The 19,881-nt window shown below is 41.7% G+C and overlaps 1 protein-coding gene across 1 annotated transcript; it reads left to right on the plus strand.

The window, feature by feature from the left end:
• Window positions 1-6,466: 6,466 nt before the first annotated feature.
• LOC143981645 (olfactory receptor 8U9-like) lies at window positions 6,467-18,336 on the plus strand. Its single transcript, XM_077479639.1, has 2 exons — window positions 6,467-6,627; window positions 14,560-18,336. The coding sequence occupies exon 2, from the start codon at window positions 14,565-14,567 to the stop codon at window positions 15,525-15,527; it is 963 nt and encodes a 320-aa protein (XP_077335765.1). The 5' UTR covers window positions 6,467-6,627; window positions 14,560-14,564; the 3' UTR covers window positions 15,528-18,336.
• The last annotated feature ends 1,545 nt before the right edge of the window (window positions 18,337-19,881 follow it).

Here is a 19,881-nt window from a genome sequence, read left to right on the forward strand (position 1 = left end):
GTATGTCCGGAACCATTTGTTGTGATGCCTGAGAAGTTTGATGGGAATCGTGCATCATTTTTGAACTTTAGGATGGATTACAAGCTGTTGTTTGCTCTTAAGCCTAGGACCTATGCCTCTGAATTTATAAAGGTTCACGCATCCATCAACCTGCTCACTGGGCTAATCAAGATATGGGCCTTTCAGCTATTACAGGAGAGGAGCCCAGTCTTGGACAGCTGGGAAGCTTTCATGTTTGCTCTGGACTCTTATATTAAGTTTCTAAGAAAACCAGTGTTCCCAAGTCTGCTTCTAGTTCACGTGGACTACGGGGTACCCAGGGACAGGAATGCCCTGTACAAATACGACTCCAAGCCATCCCAGTCTGTGCCAAGTTATGAAGCCCTAACCCCTCAAAGCCTGGACAGTCCTGAGGTTTTACCCTCTCCTACCCTGGATGATGTGGAACCCATGGATATTGGGTCCATCTGGTCCAAGCTGTCTAAGGGAGAGAGAGAGCAGAGGAGAGGCTGTGGACTCTGTTTCTATTATGGAGTAAGAGGGCACCTTATCTCTCTCTGCCCAACTCGGCCAAAGTTTCAGCAAGTGGATACTACAAGGATCCTTCCTGCTATCCCTGAATCTGTGCCTGCTATCCGGCTTGAAGTTCTTGTGCCTGTGTCCCCAATTGCAGTTCCAGTGCCTGTATCTCTGCTTGAAGTTCCTGTGCCCGTGTCCCCACTACCTCCTGACTGTACGTATGCCTCAAATGGCACCATTGTCCGTAAGCAGGACCTGAAGACTTTCGAAAGAGCCTTGCGAGCAAAGAAAGTCTCCCCAGCTGGAACTTCTAAAACAAAGAAAGCCCAAAGGAAATAGGCTGTTCCATGCTCTGAAGGCATTCCTAAAGGGAGGAAACTGTCACGGTCCCTACCGTGCCATACAGTCGGCCAGGCTTGGTCACACCCCAAGTGGCTCAAAGAGGTATTGAACCTATGACTGCATGTTTAGTGCTCCTGTTACCTTGCCTCTGAGCCACACCTCAATTCCTTTCAGCCTGTTTTCCATCTTTGCACAGTTCTGCATCAAATACTAGGACCATACTCTGGATCTTGTTGCAATTAGAATCTTTCACTCCTGGTTCAGCTGAGGCAGTTTATCCAATCAGCTGGGTATAAAGCACTGCCTCACTCTAAGGGCTTTGTCAGTTCATTGTCTCTTGTCTCTATCATTGTCAAAGGTTCCTGTGGTCCTGTGTCTCTTGTTTTGCCTAAGTGTTCCTGTGTTCAAGTTACAGTGTTCCAAGACTGACCCCGGCTTCTGACCCTGGCTTGTTTATCGTTTATTCTGACTTCTGGAATACCTGAATACGTCTTTGCCTGGACAATCCTTTGGCAAATTCCTGTCAAGCCCCCATGCACAGATTCACAGCCCAGGTAGCTTATCTCTTTGTTACCGTGGGCTGTGTCTATTTGCAAGGGTGAGCCTACATCTCTGCGCCATGGACTCCAACCTAGGTAAGCCCTCACAACACCTTAGGCCCAAATTTCTGCAGAGCATATAGGGCAGGCCCCTACTTTCAAACAACCAACTTACAAACGTCTCCTACTTGCAAAAGGAAGGAGACAACAGGAAGCGAGATGAAATCTACACCTAGGAAGGGGAATTCTCTCCTTTAAGAGTTTATATGGGAAAAATGTGTCTCCTCTCCACTGATGCTTTATCCCAATCCTTGTTTTACTAAAAAACCCAAATTTTCAAAAAACATTGGTCACTGGGACAGAAAGTGAGGTGAAATCTTCTGAAGAGGTGCACAGATGGAAAAAAAATGTTACAGTGGTGATAACGCTTCACCATGTTTTCCAAAAAGCTTAAAAATAGATTGTTTGACTGGAGCTACACTTTAAAAATGTACCAGTTCAAAATTACAAACAGATTCTACTTAACAACAAACCTATACAGTCCCTGTCTTGTTTGCACTGCCTGTATACTGCTGTTCTTAGTATATAGGGCCTGGGGGCCCCACGCCTTTCATTTTTTTAATTTGGGTATGGGGTTCCCCTTAACCACTTTCAGACCGGACCATTTTGCTGGTAAATGACCAGAGGTCTTTTTACACTTTGGCACTGCGCTGCTTTAACTGGTAATTGCGCGGTCATGCAATGTTGTACCCAAACAAAATTTGCGTCCTTTTCTTCCCACAAATAGAGCTTTCTTTTGATGGTATTTGATTGCCTCTGCGATTTTTATTTTTTGCGATATAAACGTAAAAAGACCGCAAATTTTGAAAAAAAATGATATTTTCTACTTTTTGTTATTAGAAAAATCCAATAAACTCAATTTTAGTCATACATTTAGGCCAAAATGTATTCAGCCACATGTCTTTGGTAAAAAAAAAGTCAATAATTGTATATTTATTGGTTTGCGCAAAAGTTGTCACATCTACAAACTAAGGTACGTTTTCTGGAATTTACGCAGCTTTTAGTTTACGACTGCCTATCTCATTTCTTGAGGTGCTAAAATGGCAGGGCAGTACAAAACCCCCCCAAATGACCCCATTTTGGAAAGTAGACCCCCTAAGGAAATTGATAAGAGGCATGTTGAGCCCATTGAATATTTTATTTTTTTGCCTCAAGCGATTGAATAATGACAAAAAAAAAATTTTTTTTTTTTTTTTACACAAAGTTGTCACTAAATGATATATTGCTCACACATGCTATGGGCGTATGTGAAATGACACCCCAAAATAAATTCTGCTGCTTCTCCTGAGTACGGGGATACCACATATGTGGGACTTTTTGGGAGCCTAGCCGCGTACGGGGCCCCGAAAACCAAGCACCGCCTTCAGGCTTTCTAAGGGCGTAAATTTTTGAGTTCACTTCTCACTACCTATTACAGTTTTGAAGGCCATAAAATGCCAAGATGGCACAAAACCCCCACAAATGACCCCATTTTAGAAAGTAGACACCCCAAGCTATTTGCTGAGAGGCATGTTGAGTTCATGGAATATTTTATATTTTGCCACAAGTTGCGGGAAAATTACAAACTTTTTTTTTTTTTTTTTTTTTTTCACAAAGTTGTCACTAAATGATATATTGCTCACACATGCCATGGGCATATGTGAAATGACACCCCAAAATAAATTCTGCTGCTTCTCCTGAGTACGGGGATACCACATATGTGGGACTTTTTGGGAGCCTAGCCGCGTACGGGGCCCCGAAAACCAAGCACCGCCTTCAGGCTTTCTAAGGGCGTAAATATTTGACTTCACTCCTCACTACCTATTACAGTTTTGAAGGCCATAAAATGCCAAGATGGCACAAAACCCCCACAAATGACCCCATTTTAGAAAGTAGACACCCCAAGCTATTTGCTGAGAGGCATGTTGAGTCCATGGAATATTTTATATTTTGCCACAAGTTGCGGGAAAATTACAAACTTTTTTTTTTTTTTTTTTTTTTTCACAAAGTTGTCACTAAATGATATATTGCTCACGCATGCCATGGGCATATGTGAAATGACACCCCAAAATAAATTCTGCTGCTTCTCCTGAGTACGGGGATACCACATATGTGGGACTTTTTGGGAGCCTAGCCGCGTACGGGGCCCCGAAAACCAAGCACCGCCTTCAGGCTTTCTAAGGGCGTTACAGTTTTGAAGGCCATAAAATGCCAAGATGGCACAAACCCCCCCCAAATGACCCCATTTTGGAAAGTAGACACCCCTAAATTTAGGGGTACACTAGTGAGACTAGGTAATAAATGGCGGGTGCCCTGAAACTATAAAAAAATAACTAACCAACCAGCGTCACCTGTAACAGTTATATGGTGATCACTGGTGAAAGGGTTAACTAGGGGGCAATCAGGGGGCTTTATGCGGTAGTATATGGGGGTCCCTGGCGCTATAAAAAGCTGCGGCGAACCTAAATACCTACTTGCCTAACTAGCGTCACCTGTGACACTAATACAGCGATCAGAAAAACGATCGCTTATTAGGCTGGGTTCACACTGGAGCGATGCGGGAACGCCACGAATGCGCGGCGGGTTCCCGCATCGCATGCCTCCCGGCGGCAGTTCACACTGCCCTATGCGAACTGCTGGGAGTGTCAGTGAAATGTTACTGACACCCCCAGATCAGTTCGCATATCGCAGTGCGATCTGCAAACTCGGATCGCATGGTGTGAACACCCATGCGATCCGATTCTGCTGCGGGCCAAAAAAAGGGTCCCGTGCGAATTTGCGGCGGGTGCGGCGGGTGTGGCGGGTGCGGCGAATGGCTGAACTCGAATCGCACAGAGATCGGATGTGATTTGCACTGCAGTGCGAATCACATCCGTTCTCAAACCGCTGCAATCTGAACCCAGCCTTAGTGACACTGGCGACGGGGGGTGATCACGGGGTTAAACCTTTATTGGGGGGGTTAGGGGGGTACCTTAGAACTAAAGGGGGCTAACCCTAACTGCCCTAACAGTTATTAGTCACAAATGACACCCGCCGGGTGATCAGGGGGTTAAACCTTTATTAGGTAATAAATGGCGGGTGCCCTGAAACTATAAAAAAATAACTAACCAACCAGCGTCACCTGTAACAGTTATATGGTGATCACTGGTGAAAGGGTTAACTAGGGGGCAATCAGGGGGCTTTATGCGGTAGTATATGGGGGTCCCTGGCGCTATAAAAAGCTGCGGCGAACCTAAATACCTACCTGCCTAACTAGCGTCACCTGGGACACTAATACGGCGATCAGAAAAATGATCGCTTATTAGGCTGGGTTCACACTGGAGCGATGCGGAAACGCCGCGAATCCGCGGCGGGTTCCCGCATCGCATGCCTCCCGGCGGCAGTTCACACTGCCCTATGCGAACTGCTGGGAGTGTCAGTGAAATGTTACTGACACCCCCAGATCAGTTCGCATATCGCAGTGCGATCTGCAAACTCGGATCGCATGGTGTGAACACCCATGCGATCCGATTCTGCTGCGGGCCAAAAAAAGGGTCCCGTGCGAATTTGCGGCGGGTGCGGCGGGTGTGGCGGGTGCGGCGGGTGCGGCGAATGGCTGAACTCGAATCGCACAGAGATCGGATGTGATTTGCACTGCAGTGCGGTGCGAATCACATTCGTTCTCATAAACCGCTGCAATGTGAACCCAGCCTTAGTGACACTGGCGACGGGGGGTGATCACGGGGTTAAACCTTTATTGGGGGGGTTAGGGGGGTACATTAGAACTAAAGGGGGCTAACTCTAACTGCCCTAACAGTTATTACAGTCACAAATGACACCAATGCAAAAAAAAAAAAAAAAAAAAAAAAAATGACATTGGTGTCACTGTGACTGGGGGGCAGGGGTAATTGGGGGGGTGATCGGGGGGTAAAGGGGGGGTGTGAGTGTGCCTGGCATGTTCTACTGTGTGTGGGATGTGTTGGTGCAACTCACTGATCCGCTCTCCTCCGTGTCGGAACGAAAAATACCGACACGGAGGAGAGAATACATCACTTCCTCTCCTGTGTTTACATTACAGGAGAGGAAGTGATGTCACCGGGGATTTCTATTCGTCGGGAGCGATCGCGAGGGGGTGGCCATGAATGAATGGCCGTCCCCTCGTCCGGGATCGCTCCCGAACGAAAACCGACCGCCGCAGGCACCGGGCGGGGGCCCGATAGGGCCCCCGACCCGCGGGAGGCAAATCACGTACATGTACGTGCTTATGCCTGCCCGTGCCATTCTGCCGACGTACATCGGCGTTAGGCGGTCGGCAAGTGGTTAATATCCAAACAAGACCCAAAGGAGCTGGTAATGGGCGGGGGTACCCATGCCATTTTTCTCAATGATTTTCATCCATATTGCCGGGATCAGACATTGCATTAAAACCACAAGCAGTTTTAAATGACTTTTTTTCCGTTAGAAATGTCATTTTGTGCAGGGACTGTTCTAAACACGGGAAACACGTGCCACTTCACAGGCATACTATAGACACCCCCCAGGCACGAAATATAAATGAATATTTGACTTTTTTTTCCACTTTAAGCATCATTAAATCATTAAAATCAGTGCTGCCAAAAAAACTGACGTTTTTAAAACCTTTTTTTGCATTGATACATGTTCCCCTGGGGCAGGAGCCGGGTCCCCAAACCCTTTTTAGTACAATAACTTGCATATTAGCCTTTAAAATTAGCATTTTTGATTTCGAACGTTCGAGTCCCATAGACTTTAATGGGGTTCTAAAGTTCACTCAAATTTTCGGTCCGTTCGCAAGTTCTGGTGCTGGTCTTCAAGTGGTTAAAACAACAATGCTATTATGATATATACCTTTTTAGCTTAAACACACCCTGTCTTTATGAATAAAATATTTGCTACAATTTAATATTCCCAAAAGAAAATCTCATAGGATTGAGCTCATTAAAAAAAAAAAAAAATTGCCTTGAGAAATACGCACAGGGTTTTTATTCTCACAGTGAACAGATGGAAAATATAAATTATGAATCCTATCACAGTATAATTTGACTCAATAAAAAGCATCTTTTACAGTAATTTTGTCCTACATGTAACAAGCACATGTATATCCACTTTACCTAAGGCTGACATCATTACATTTCTGATTATGTTCTTGTACATCAAGTATCTGTATTCAACAAAGAAAATGTGAATCCAGGTAAATGAGCATGTATATAATATGATTATCTGCACTGGGCACTTTAATGAGGGAGAGGGATTTCAGGTGATAACTACAGTATATTCAATTTATTTTTGTGGAAAAAGTTTATTTAGTAAATATGCAATTCCATGCATGGTACAATTTGATTTGGATTTGATACTTTTTTCCAGGAAAGCCTAACTTACAGACTCGATTATTAAAATACTTAAAAAAAAAATATATAAAGAGTATCTATTCAAGTACAAGAACCAGCGAAGGGCACACTTGTGGCCCCCCTCGCTAAACACTTCTCTTGTTCCTTTACTTTTTAGCAATACAGCACTTCTTGTACAGAGTACCAGTTCTTTAGCATGTTGGACTTTTTCCTTTCCAGTGGCCCATGTCTAGAAGTAATCCTGTGTTGACAGGGTCACTTTACAAAAGCAATCCATACCATCAATAAAGCTATGATTCTTTATATATTAACTTTACCTACATGTAGCTGGATTGAGTGTTGTATTTTGTAATATTCATTTGCTGTGAATTGTCATCCATCATGTGAACCTTTTCCCTTACTAGTACAAATTAATTCAAATAGTTGTGCCTTTTTGGTCATGTTATATTTTTAGATAAAGCAGAGAATGGGTCATTTTTTATGATGTCTGTGTCATTTTGGTGAGATTTTGTTATTTTCTCTTCTCGTCTTAGAATTCAAAAGAAAATGACTATTTACCTCTTCAAAGGAAGAAACATCCTCTCTAAGGTGGTATGCTTACTGCGCTCTGAAAAGTTATCCACAGTGGATCACTTTTCAGGAGGTTTGTGTAGCAGTGGTTGGCAGGCATTCAGGAGGCTATCCTGCTTTCTCCTGAACAGCTGATTTTTTTTTCAATCCCAAGGGGTATTTTGTAGTTAAAAGTTGCAAAACTATGAACTGAGCATTGGCTCACAGTTGCAATGTGCTCCCCTTGTACTCAATGGTCTGACATTAAGCCCTTCAGCCTGAGTTAAAATTGCCATGGCTGTGAAACTAAGTATAATGGCCGTCACATGTGAACACACCCATCAGTCTGGTATGTTAGTATGTGGGTGGTCGGGGGGCTTGGTAAAACCTCAGCTCAGTCGCCTGTTTTAACAGCCCTTGGTTGTCCACATGATATGGCCCTTAGACAGCTGGGACAAGTGACTGAATTGGAAGATTGCAACTCTAAACCCTGGCTGTGACACCTCAAAATTATAGTTTAGTTATTACATTCATTACCAGGATCGCCAAGACAAATATGGAGGGCAAATATCCCCAAAGGGGACACAAACAACAATAAAAATGTGTTCTGTCTTCTACATTACCCAAAACAAAAAAAAAAGCTTCCTTGCTTTTGAGTGAAAATTGAAGCCTGAAATCTGTCCCAGTTTTTGTAAAACTGTTTCAGGAATGCAGGTGCAAGTCTCTTAATTACAGACATAATGGTAGAACATTTTTAGCTAAAGGAGGCATAGCCATAGCTCACAAATGTCACTCATTTTGAGAGACTGTCCCTTATGCCACATACACACAAGCGGATTTTCTGTCAGAATCTTGGATGGTTTTTCCGACGGAATTCCGCTCAAGCTTGGCTTGCATACACACGGTCACACAAAAGTTCTCGGAACTTTCGTCCATCAAGAACGCGGTGTACAACACTACGATGAGCCAAGAAAATGCAGTTCAATGCTTTCAAGCATATATCAAATTGTTTCTGTGTCGGAATCGCTACAGATGATTGGAATTTCCAATCGGAAATTTTTCCGACTGAAAAATAAAGAACTTGCTCTCAATCTTTTGCTGGTGGGAATTCTGCCAGCAAAAATCTGATGGAGCATACACACGGTTGCATTTTCCGACCAAGAAAGCAAAGAAATGCAGTAGCACCACTCATAGTTGAACTTAAAAGGTTCAGTTTCATGGCCCTGTAACTAGCATGCTGTCCAGAAGCCAGAGAATAACTGTTACCCTAGGACTTAAGGTGCTTCATAACCAACTAATTGTATTAATAATAAATAAATATTATGAGGCCGCTTGAGCTCAGCTCACAAATTGAAATCCCTCTATAGTCTTTTAGCCCTCATTTTCATAACTTAGCATTTACCCTGGGTTTCACTCCACAAATCTTTGTTTGCTGGTTTTACAAACGTCTTTTGCATAAAGCTGTTTTTTTTGTTCCAAACAAGGCATCTTGAACTGATACAAGAAATATATATATATATTTTTTTTAAATTTTATTTTTATTGAAAGTATAAAGATAACAGAACAATACACTTATAAAAGTGCGCAGATAAACAGTATTAATAGCATACAATACAAATCATAAAGGGGGGGGGGGGGAATGTAAGGAAAGGGCAAGAGAGGGGGAAATAGAGAAGGGGAAGAGGAGGAGAGGAACAAAGGAAGATCCAGTACAGTCAGTATACCATCAAAATAATAAACGTTTATGGCACATATCACAGATCGCTATAGTCATAAGTATATATCCCAGAAGGTAGGGAGTAAGGAAATTTCTCTCCTGCAGGAGGTTATTTAACTGATAGGTATGCCAATTTAAGCATGTAACATGTCCTAAGGGGGCGCAGAGTAAAAACCAGGATTAAGTTCAGGGTGATCCCATAGGTCCCAAGTCCTAGAGAACTGTGGTAGAGTGTCATGACCTATTGCTTTAACCACTTCAATACAGGGCACTTTCGCCCCCTTCCTTCCCAGCCCAATTTTCAGCTTTCATCGCTCTCGCACTTTCAGTGACAATTGCGCAGTCATGCTACACTGTACCCAAATGAAATTTTTATAATTTTGTTCGCACAAATAGAGCTTTATTTTGGTGGTATTTATTCACGACTCCGTTTTTTATTTTTTGCGATATAAGCGCAAAAATGCGGAAATTTGGAAAAAAAAACAATATTTTCTTTTTTCTATTTTAAAAGAAATCCAATAAAATAAAATGTTGTCATAAATTTAAGCCAAAATGTATTCTGCTACATGTTTTTGGTAAAAAAAAATCCGTTAAGTGTATAATAATTGGTTTGTGTGATCACGGACATATGTACGCAAATGATCACGTACATATGTGTGCAGGTGATGACGGACATATGTGTACAGATAATCATTGGGACATGTGATTTTAGTGGGACATATGTGGGGGACATGTTTTTATTATTAGGGACATGTGTTTTTATTATTTGGGGACATGTATGTTTTGGGGACATGTGTGTTTTGGGGACATATGTGGGGACTGTGTTTATACTGTGTGGTGTGTTGTGTGTTTACACTAGGCTGGTGATCAGTGAGTAAAAAGCTGTAAAAAACAGCTCATACTCACTGATCATCAGCCGGCTGCAGTGATCTGCTCTCCTCTCCACAGCGATGACTTCTGTGTGAGGAGAGGAGGAGCCGATTGCCTAGCAACCAGCTGTTTGTTTACATATCATGACGGCTGTGATTGGACACGGCCGTCATGTGATCAGGAGGGCCAATCACAGAGCCCTCCTGCAGATCCGAGATGTGCTGTGTCTGGGTGACACGAGCACATCGGGATCGCGCCGCTGCGCGGGCACGCGCGCGCGCGATTCCCCTCCTTCTGAAGGACGTTCAGGAACGTCCTATCAGAAGTAGACGGCTCCCACCTGGCCGTATATGTACATTGGCCGGGTGGGAAGTGGTTAAGCCGTGCCATACGGCCAATGTGTTCTAGGTTCTGCAAAACTTGGGAGAGAGCGGGTGGAGTTTGGGAGAGCCATCGTGCAGGGAGGGTTCTTTTAGCTGCTAGTAGAATAAAGGTGGCGAGTTTCTGAGCATGTTTGGAGAGTCCAGGGTTTGGCAGGCCCAATAAAAAATGCATAGGGTCTAATGGAAGGGAAATTTCAAACAGATCCTGGATGAAGGTCTGTATTGTAAGCCAGAATGGGCGGATCAGGGGGCAGTCCCAGAAAATGTGAAAATTAGATCCCTGGCATCTCCAAAACACCTTAGGGGTTTTGGGGTCATATTTGTGCATAATTTCGGGCGTTTTATACCAAAAGAGTAATATCTTATAGGCAGTTACTTTCTGTTCCACACAGCATGATGACTTGGAAATAGCCACCCATATTTTCTGCCACTGCGGGAGTGGTACAGGATGTTTTAGCACCTGAGTCCATCTCAGCATGTAAGAATAGGAAGAGTCAGTAATGGGCACAGAGTCGTGGAGTATTCTATATATGTCAGAGATTAGATGGGCCTGATATGGACCTTGAGCGCATAGAAGTTCAAATGGGGTTGGTTTGTCAAGACTTAGAGCGGGGGATTTGGAGGCAAAATAATATCTGATTTGCAAATAGGAGTGGAAAAGCTGTTTGGGGATCTGGTGCTGCTTCTGTAACTCTGCGAACGATAGAAGTGTTCTGGTAAGGAGGTGTACTATGTTGCAGAGTTGAAATATACCCACCTGGGACCACGGAAGCATTCTATCATACGCCAGGCTGTCAGGGATATCTGGGTTGAACAGTATGTTTATCAATGGAGGGCACAAAGAGGCAAGAGAGAATAATCTTGAGCACTTCTTCCAGATGTCAAAGGAAAACAGCATTGGAGCTAGACATATGCTTCTAAGTGTACCCATGGAGGTTTTAAGGTCTGTCCAAATCATGGCACAGATGTGTGCAGGTCTAGTGATGCTCATCTCAATTTCTGCCCATACAGTAGGGACTTTCCTGGACGACCAGGTAATAATTAGTTTGAGGTGTGTAGCGTAGTAATATTTAATCAAATCTGGAGCTCCCAGACCACCACGCCATTTCGGAGCCAGCATCACCAAACTTGCAACCCTATGGACCCGGTAGTGCCATATAAAATTGAGGAAAGTTCTCTGTACAGCCTTCAGTTGGGACATTGGGATGGGAATCGGGAGAGTGTCAAAGAGGTAAATGAGTCTTTGCATTACAGACATCTTTAGGACATTGATACGGCCTAGAAGAGAGAGGGGAAATGAATCCCATTGCTTCAAAAGTCTATCGATGTCGCGAAAGAGTGGGGGGTAGTTAGCTTGGTATAGGGTTGAGTAAGCAGGAGTTATATTAATCCCCAGATATTTGATGGAGTCTGTGCACCAGTGAAAGGAGAAGTTGTTTTGGAGTATGGTAAGATCAGGAGATGCAGGGGCAGGGCTTCCGTTTTACTCGTGTTAATTTTGTAACCAGATATTGAGATAAAGTCTCTCAGCAGGGATAGGAGGTTTGGAAGTGAGATGTGGGGTTTAGTCAATGTTAGGAGAATGTCTTCTGCGAATAGGGACAGTTTATATTCTCTGTGGCGTAAACACACTCCTCCAATGTCTGGGTGCATGTGAATGGCCTCCGCCAGGGGTTCTAGGCAGAGGATGAAAATAAGGGGCGATAGGGGGCAGCCCTGTCTGGTGCCATTGCTCAGGGGGAAGGAAGATGATAAGTGAGACACCAATTTAACCTGGGAGGAAGGGCAGGAGTAGAGGGCCTCTAGAGCTGCCACAAAAGGACCAGTAAAACCATAATTAGTAAGAGTGGTGAACATATATGGCCAGCTGAGCTGGTCAAAGGCCTTTTGTGCGTCAAGACTTAGAATTAGATTTGGGCGAGAGGTTTTGTGCAATAGATCAATGAGGTCTATAGTGCGCCTCGTATTATCTCCTGCATGTCGGGTTTGTACAAAACCAACCTGGTCTCTATGGATGACTTTAGGGATTATATGAGTCAACCTGTTAGCCAAGATCTTTGTAAATATCTTATAGTCTGAGTTTAATAACGCAATGGGTCTGTAATTGTCTGGTAAGGAGGGGTCCTTATCAGGTTTTGGAATAACCAAGATATGGGCATGAAGGAATTGTGAATGTGGAATTGAACCTTGAAGCAGAGAAGTATAGAGTGAAATCATGTGGGGACTTATGATAGGTAGGAATGTCTTGTAGTAAGAGCAAGGTAGCCCGTCTGGGCCCAGGGCTTTTTGGTTGGGGAGCTGTGTAATTACCTCTTCAAGTTCCTTGGGCGAAATGTGCGAAAAGCTGCATGATGATCGGGCAGGAGCTTAGGCAATCTTAAATGTTTAAAAAAGAGATCAAATTTCTCTTGTGTAAAGTCATAGTTTGGGTCTGTCTGTAAGCAGTTATACAATTTAGGATAGAATTCTCCGAAGATCCGTGACATAGTCAAGGGGCAATATGTAGGAGATCCATTGGGATGTCGTAGAAAGTCAGGAGAGGGTTGGAAGGGGCGTGGTTTCAACCTGTTTACTAGTAGCCTGTGGGGTTTATTAGAGAATTCATAAAATTTCTGTTTGGACCATAGGAGAGATTTGTCTTTTTTTCTCATGGCTAGGGACCTAAGCTGGCTTTGCAGTTAGACGACCGTCCAGAGCCTGTCCACCGTGGGGGAGGCCAACAGTAATCTCTCTGCCGAATGTAATTTAGTCATAATGGCAGAGTGTTGGGATGCCACGTCTTTTTTTAAGACAGGACCCCAGGGCTATGCATTGTCCACAAAAAACAGCTTTGTGGGCCTCCCACAAAGTGGATGGCTCTGTAACCGAGTTTGTGTTAAGTTGGAAGTATTCCATTAGGCCATTAGTTAAAAGACTTTTCGTTTCTGGAGAGTGAAGGAATGTTTCATTCAGCCTCCAGTGACAGGCCCTAGGGAAGGTAGATGAGAGGTGGATATCTAGTTGAACTGAAGGGTGATCGGACCATGTAATAGAGTTAATTTCAGAGGAGAATAAAGAGAGGAAGTATATTGCGCTAACTTTAAAAAAGAAGAAAATAAAGCAGCTACACACGAATGTGACCAAATTCCTACAAACAGAAAAACTACAATGTAGCGCTAAAACAACAATGTGAAAAAAAGTGAAAAGTGTCCAAATCTCAAATCAATGAGTCTTTGAAGTTCTTGACGTGTAAGTGTCAAACTGCAATGTGATAATTCACACAGAATGTGTACCAGAGGTGAAAATGTGATGTGTCACACAAAGTATCAACCAAAAATGATCTGGGAAAGGCTTAACTTCAATGGCATTGAAATAAGAAGAAGTGGGTACCCTTAAGTGTGCGTGAACACTAGGTCATACAGGCATATAAAGATGGAACCCTGATAGGACCACGCCAATCTGTCTGCCACTAGATCGACTGTAGATCCTTACGTAGATCCTATCCTCCGACCAACCAGGGAATCTGCATCCAAATCTGTAGTGGCACAGAGGCTCCGATCCTTCTCTCCAGGAGTCACAAGATGGATGGGTAAAAAAGGGCGATTCCGGCCAGTAGTAAGGCAGTGTGTAGAGCCAGACTCGTAATAGAAATCATAGAAAAGAAAAAAAAGCTTCCCATAGTGTAGGTTTGAAAGAATATAAACTGGCTATTTATTGGCATAAAACCAGCATGAACAAAGCAAAAAAATTAAATATAAAAATAAAAACGTGATCACATATTAAAAAGCAATACAGGGAACGTGATAACCTATTCCTACGCATTTCGTCCAAAAGGACTTCAACATGGGCATCAGATGCATCTTTTGTTCTTTCCTCTTTCTTCTGTCCTTCTTTCTTCTTCACTTTTTCACACACGTTATTTTCTTATTTCTTTTCTACTTTACTGTATGGAGTTTGTTAAGGGATGATTACTCTTGGGTGTATGTGGCCTGTGACATCAGTCGTGTAAGTCATGATCCTGTATTCTGGTACGGAAACACTGTTTGGGACGTTACAACTTGCATCCCTTTGCATAAAAATATTTGTTGCTGTTAATGACAGTTGATCTTTGTAACAAATACAGCATTATCTTGACAATTTTTCTTAATGTAGCTTATACAACAGTGTAAGTACCTTATTGTCACCATGTCTTTATTGTTACCAAACAATCAAAACTATTGGAATGTAAAAAATAAATACATAAATAAATAATCAATATTGCATTTTTCATTTAATAGTTCTAATGGATCAGAGAAATGGGACCCTGACAACCTTTTTTATTATTGTTGGCATCTCAGACCTCCCAGCATTGCAGTTTCCAATATTCCTTCTAGTTCTATTTATATATTTCATTACTCTTGGAGGTAATATAGCCATTCTTCTACTGATTTGCCTGGACCGCAATCTCCACACTCCAATGTACTTCTTTTTGGGCAACCTTTCCATCTTGGACATTAGTTGTTTGACAGTCACCACCCATAAAGTACTTTTAACTTTTGTATCAGGCGATAAAACAATTTCTCTTACAGTCTGTTTAGCACAAATATACGTTTTTATATCCTTAACTTGTGATGAGTTGGTGATTTTGACTGCAATGAGTTATGATCGCTATGTAGCTGTATGCAACCCCTTGCGTTACAATGTAATTATGAACCAAGGAATGTGTGCCCTTCTAACTACTGTATGCTGGATTTGGGGATTTTTGATATGTCTGGAAACATTTATAGAACTAACCAGGCTAACATGCTTTCGATCAAATAAAATCAATCACTTCTACTGTGATATAGTGCCTCTGATGAAGATATCCTGTAATGATACTTCATTTTTGGAGATGTACATTCTTTTTATGGGAAATCTTGTTGTGGCTGCAATCCCATTTCTTCTGACCTTCATTTCTTATGTTTTCATTATTGTTTCCATAATGAAGATCCGTACTAACATTGGCAGACGTAAAGCCTTTTACACTTGCTCCTCCCACCTCACAGTTGTCATCCTTCTCTACACTACTCTCATCTACCAATACTTAAGGCCAGTTTCTGTAGACACTTTAGAGTTGAATAAATTTTTCTCTTTATTTAACACAGTTGCAATGCCCATACTGAATCCCCTGATTTACAGCTTGAAAAATAAAGATGTGAAATCAGCTTTCAGAAAGCTTAGGTGTGGCATGCAGACCAAGGATAAAAGATGCACTAGGCAAAACTAAGTTACAAACTCCTAGTCCCATTCTTTCTAGCTTTGCATAACTCGAGAAGAGCAGTTCCTCTTTTATAGTCTGTATACTATATCTAATTTGGTTATTGCTTCACTACTTCAAAAGAATGCTCATGCTCAAATAGTCAAAAGCTGAAAGGATGCACAAGCATAGTTGTACCAATTTTTTGTGCATTAACCTATATAAGATAAAAACTTCAACTTTACTAAAACCTATTGCAAGGTCATGCAGCACTCAGGGCAAAGATGTCCAGCTGCTCCCCCCATCCCCCCACCAAAGGGGAAGTGTTGATAGGTGGGTCCTGGGTTGCAGGGAGGGGTAAGGTGGGCTGTATGGGGTGGAAGGTAGGTGCTGTGACTTAAGGGTTAAATAATTGTTTAATATAATTATGAATAATATTTCAGGCTGTAGTGTGCTACTTTAGGTTTTGTTTGAAAGCTGTTTGTTCTATGCACATTTGGGAAAGTTATATAGTAAAAGTGAAACTTAAATGAAGAACTTATAAATTCAAGAACAGCCTAGCAGAGAGGCAACCAGAGGAGGCTGTCTAATGGAAAATTTTAGTTTAAAACGAATCTATAAATCACAAATAATTAATATGTTATAATATATGTATGGTTATGATTGGTTAGATTATTAAAGGAGGTTTTCTCCTTATAGTAAAATAAATATGTAATTTGACATGCACGTATCATAAGTATATGCTTATAAATATATGCACTGATTGGTGGACAGAGATGTTGCCACCCACATGTTTTTTGTATACTTAACATGATGAGCCGCGCCCAATAAACAAGTCTCTGTTTTGTATGATCCAGTGTGTGTGGTCTGAATAAGCAGGACTCCCAGGCCCCTTAGTCAAGGTAAGATGAGGGAGAGATTGACAGTAAGAATTTAACCCCTACAGTTCAGTGATGTCCGTTAAGTGGGATAGGTAGAGGTCACCTTTTTGGTTGCCCTCCTATAATGGACTCAAAGTGGGTAAACAGTTAAAAAGACGACCGGATGGCAACTGCTTAAGTGAATATGTCTTCTCTGGTTGCTCAGGAGAACCAGACAGCAGGCTGCCTAGATACATTCTGTTAGTGCCGATTGCATCAGAAGAGCTGGATGTCAAGCCGCCTAAGTGCATATTGTCCATGCTAGTTGCTTCAGATGCTCCGTCTAATAGGCAGAAACGTCAAGATATTCAGAGCTGTGGAGCTCATGGAAAGTTTATAGCCTAGACAAGGTAAAAGGTAACAAGATCCAGGAACCCAGAAGCCTCCCTCTCACCCCCTTGAGGAATTTATTTGTATGTAGAGTATAAGGGCTTATTACGTTTGCAAATAGTAATTGTTAAGTAGATGTATCAATGCGTCTCTTGATGACCGCCTTAGGGTGAAGGCATAGGGATGGTCTGAAAGAGTCAGAACAGGGATATTTTTGGGTGTGCAAATTTACGACGTAGTTGAAAAGTTTTTCCTGGCGGCGCTATTTCAGTGCCGGTTTTCCTGTGCATAGAATAGTTGCACTCTCAAAGATACATAAGTCTGCTCGCATAATTAGTTTTTTTGTGCTCACAGGATGCATAAAGAATTAGGAGTTTTTTTGCAGTGAAAACTAGCCTATTTCCCTCTTCAGCTGAGAATACCAAAAGCTGTTCAAGATAATAGATATTTTTATCCTACTCCTATCTGGTGTATCATGAAACAAATAGTGCCACATCTCAAGGGTCTATGTTCCCTGATAAAGTGACACATCCTGAACCCCAAAACTTAATGGATTTGGGTTACTTACATGTAAAAGAGAATGTAGATATTTGTCCAGTACTAGACCCCTGGACTCCTTTACTGATTACGGAATCTCTATAGGGAGGCAGGAAATCTTTGTAGAGCAGGGTAGCTTCTCATAATTAAAAGAAAAAGAAAAGGGAGGATGGCATTTTTTCTGTAGATGTGTCCCATTATTGCCTTGAGGAGGGACACCCACGTTAGTGTGATGGACTGGGGTTTATATGGTCACAAAACAGACACCCCAAAGCAAAGTACATATAGATGGCAGAGAAGGTACACAAACAGAGTCTATATAAGGCCACACACCATGTGACTGGAAATTAAACTACTTCCAGCCATAAAGTCAGTGGTCATATCTCATGCTGTTTGTGTGATTCTTTGCAGGTATGTACTCTAAATTGTTCCTAATCTGTATTAACCTGTGATAAAAAGATTCCTAAACATCTTGAGCAGATGCAGAAAAAGTCTCAGCAGATTTTATGCTATAGTTTTGCTGTAATTAGAAGTTTAGAACAGCATGTGTCAGAAACAAGTGAAAAGTGCATAAGAACATGAAAATACTGCATTAGTCAAAACAAATGTCTATGATAAACACTAAACCTTTCTAAATAGGTATATTTAAACCTGATTTATTGGAAATTGCATAGATTTATAGAAGCACATGTTTTCTGTTATTTAATATAGAAAAAAACCTATTGTATGTAAAGCTTATGTATTGCATCATACAGACATGCAATGTGCACCATCTAGTCGTTAAAAAAAGAGTACCACCATGATAATATTTGTATTAAAGCAATGCATAGTATGATTATTGCACACTTAAAGTGTATCAGAGAGATAAAGATAATTATCTATAACACTGAATAACAGGGATATATATGTTATTAAAATATAGTAATGTTCATTGTTATAATTACGTTTTAAAATACTTTAGTTAAAATCTGTATTATATATATTGTTAATAGTTATAAACATGTGACTATAAAAATGTAAAAGATGTATTGTTATGTAAAATTAAACTACTTCCAGCCATAAAGTCAGTGGTCATATCTCATGCTGTTTGTGTGATTCTTTGCAGTCCACGCCAAGCTGATCACCTTATCTCATCGCGTCTACAACCATCGGCTCTCTTAATTCACATTTTGAGGCCGGTAACATTAGGATATGTTGTTGTTATTACAGATACATTTTGTTGCTAGAGCAGTTGCCTGGAAATAAATTGATTTAGATAGCAGAGCTTCTAGTTCTAAAACAGGTTTGTATCATAGGGAAATGTTGTAATATCAGAGAAAGGAAAGAACTTCAATATGTTTATAAATTTACAGCGTGCTTTTATTGCATGTTAATTTTTGTTTGGTTGTTGAGGTTTTGAGGCTTCCAACAACTATTGGTAAGTTTATGGAATGTATTGGGCTCATATCAATAAGCCCATTCCAAATGCACTGTTTAATTTGAATGCTTTGTGTAAAATGTGACGTCACTACTAAATTATAAATATTTAGTGGTACCTAAATTTCCTCTCATGAGGAATCTGAGTTGAGATTGCAATTACACATTTTATTTATTTAGTAAAATTATATGTGTAAAAAAAATATGTTTTAATGTTGTACAGTTCTACCTAAGGATAATGTCTTTATTTCTTTAAAATATTTTGTTGAAATTAGGAAGTTACTTTGCCTCAGCCGAGGTGAGACATTCTGAGCCGACCCAAGTGTAATATTAAAGCAGTTCTGAACTCACTTTCAAAAGTTAGGCTTATTCGTTAGGAAACGCAGCAAAGAGTGCACAATGTTTTTTATTTTTCATTTTTTTTATTCGTACCTGTTCATGTATGTAATCTTTTTTTCCCATACTCTGCGGCTGTGGGCGGTGTTTGTAGGGGGATCCGCATCATGCTCGGTGAATGCCGCACTGTCTCCTGGGATTATGCCGCTGTAGTGTCACATCGGCCAGAAATTTTGCACTGCGCATGCGCGATGTGTTCCAACCCCTTGCGCCATGCGTTCCAAAGGATTCGCGGCAATGCAGTTCAGTGAAATTAAACTTTAGACGGAACGGAGAGCGGCGGAGAGAGAGCGGGTAACCCGTGCTTGGGGAGGGGATTACCTCCCCTATGTGGATTCAGGAGGAAATTATCTGACAATTTCAGTGGTCTGCATTGCTGCAAATCCTTTGGAACGCATGGCATAAGTGTTTGGAACGCATCGTGCATGCGCAGTGCGAAAAAAAATTCCGCAACACCACTTCCCGGAGCATTCTACGATGGGGAGCAAGATATGACACTACAACGGAACACAGAAGTGATTGCTTGTGGGCTTCAAATGCCCACAAGCAAGATGACATCTGCAGTGCTCGATTTTATAAAGTGTCGATTATACCAAAAAACTGACCTGGATACTGGGCATCAGCAGTACAAGTGAGTCTGGCATTAGAATGAAATGCTTTTTAAACAGTACAAGAAAAAAAAAAAAAAACAGTGCAGAACCACTTTAAGATGTACAATTTATTCACAAGATTAAAATCACTCACAGAAGCAGAAGGGTGGGACTTTGAGTGAAGCATGGGGTTGA

This window comes from Lithobates pipiens, unplaced genomic scaffold (genome assembly GCF_037356315.1).
Source record: "Lithobates pipiens isolate NorthernLeopardFrog02 unplaced genomic scaffold, aLitPip1_a1.2 Scaffold_1, whole genome shotgun sequence".
Taxonomy (NCBI): domain Eukaryota; kingdom Metazoa; phylum Chordata; class Amphibia; order Anura; family Ranidae; genus Lithobates; species Lithobates pipiens.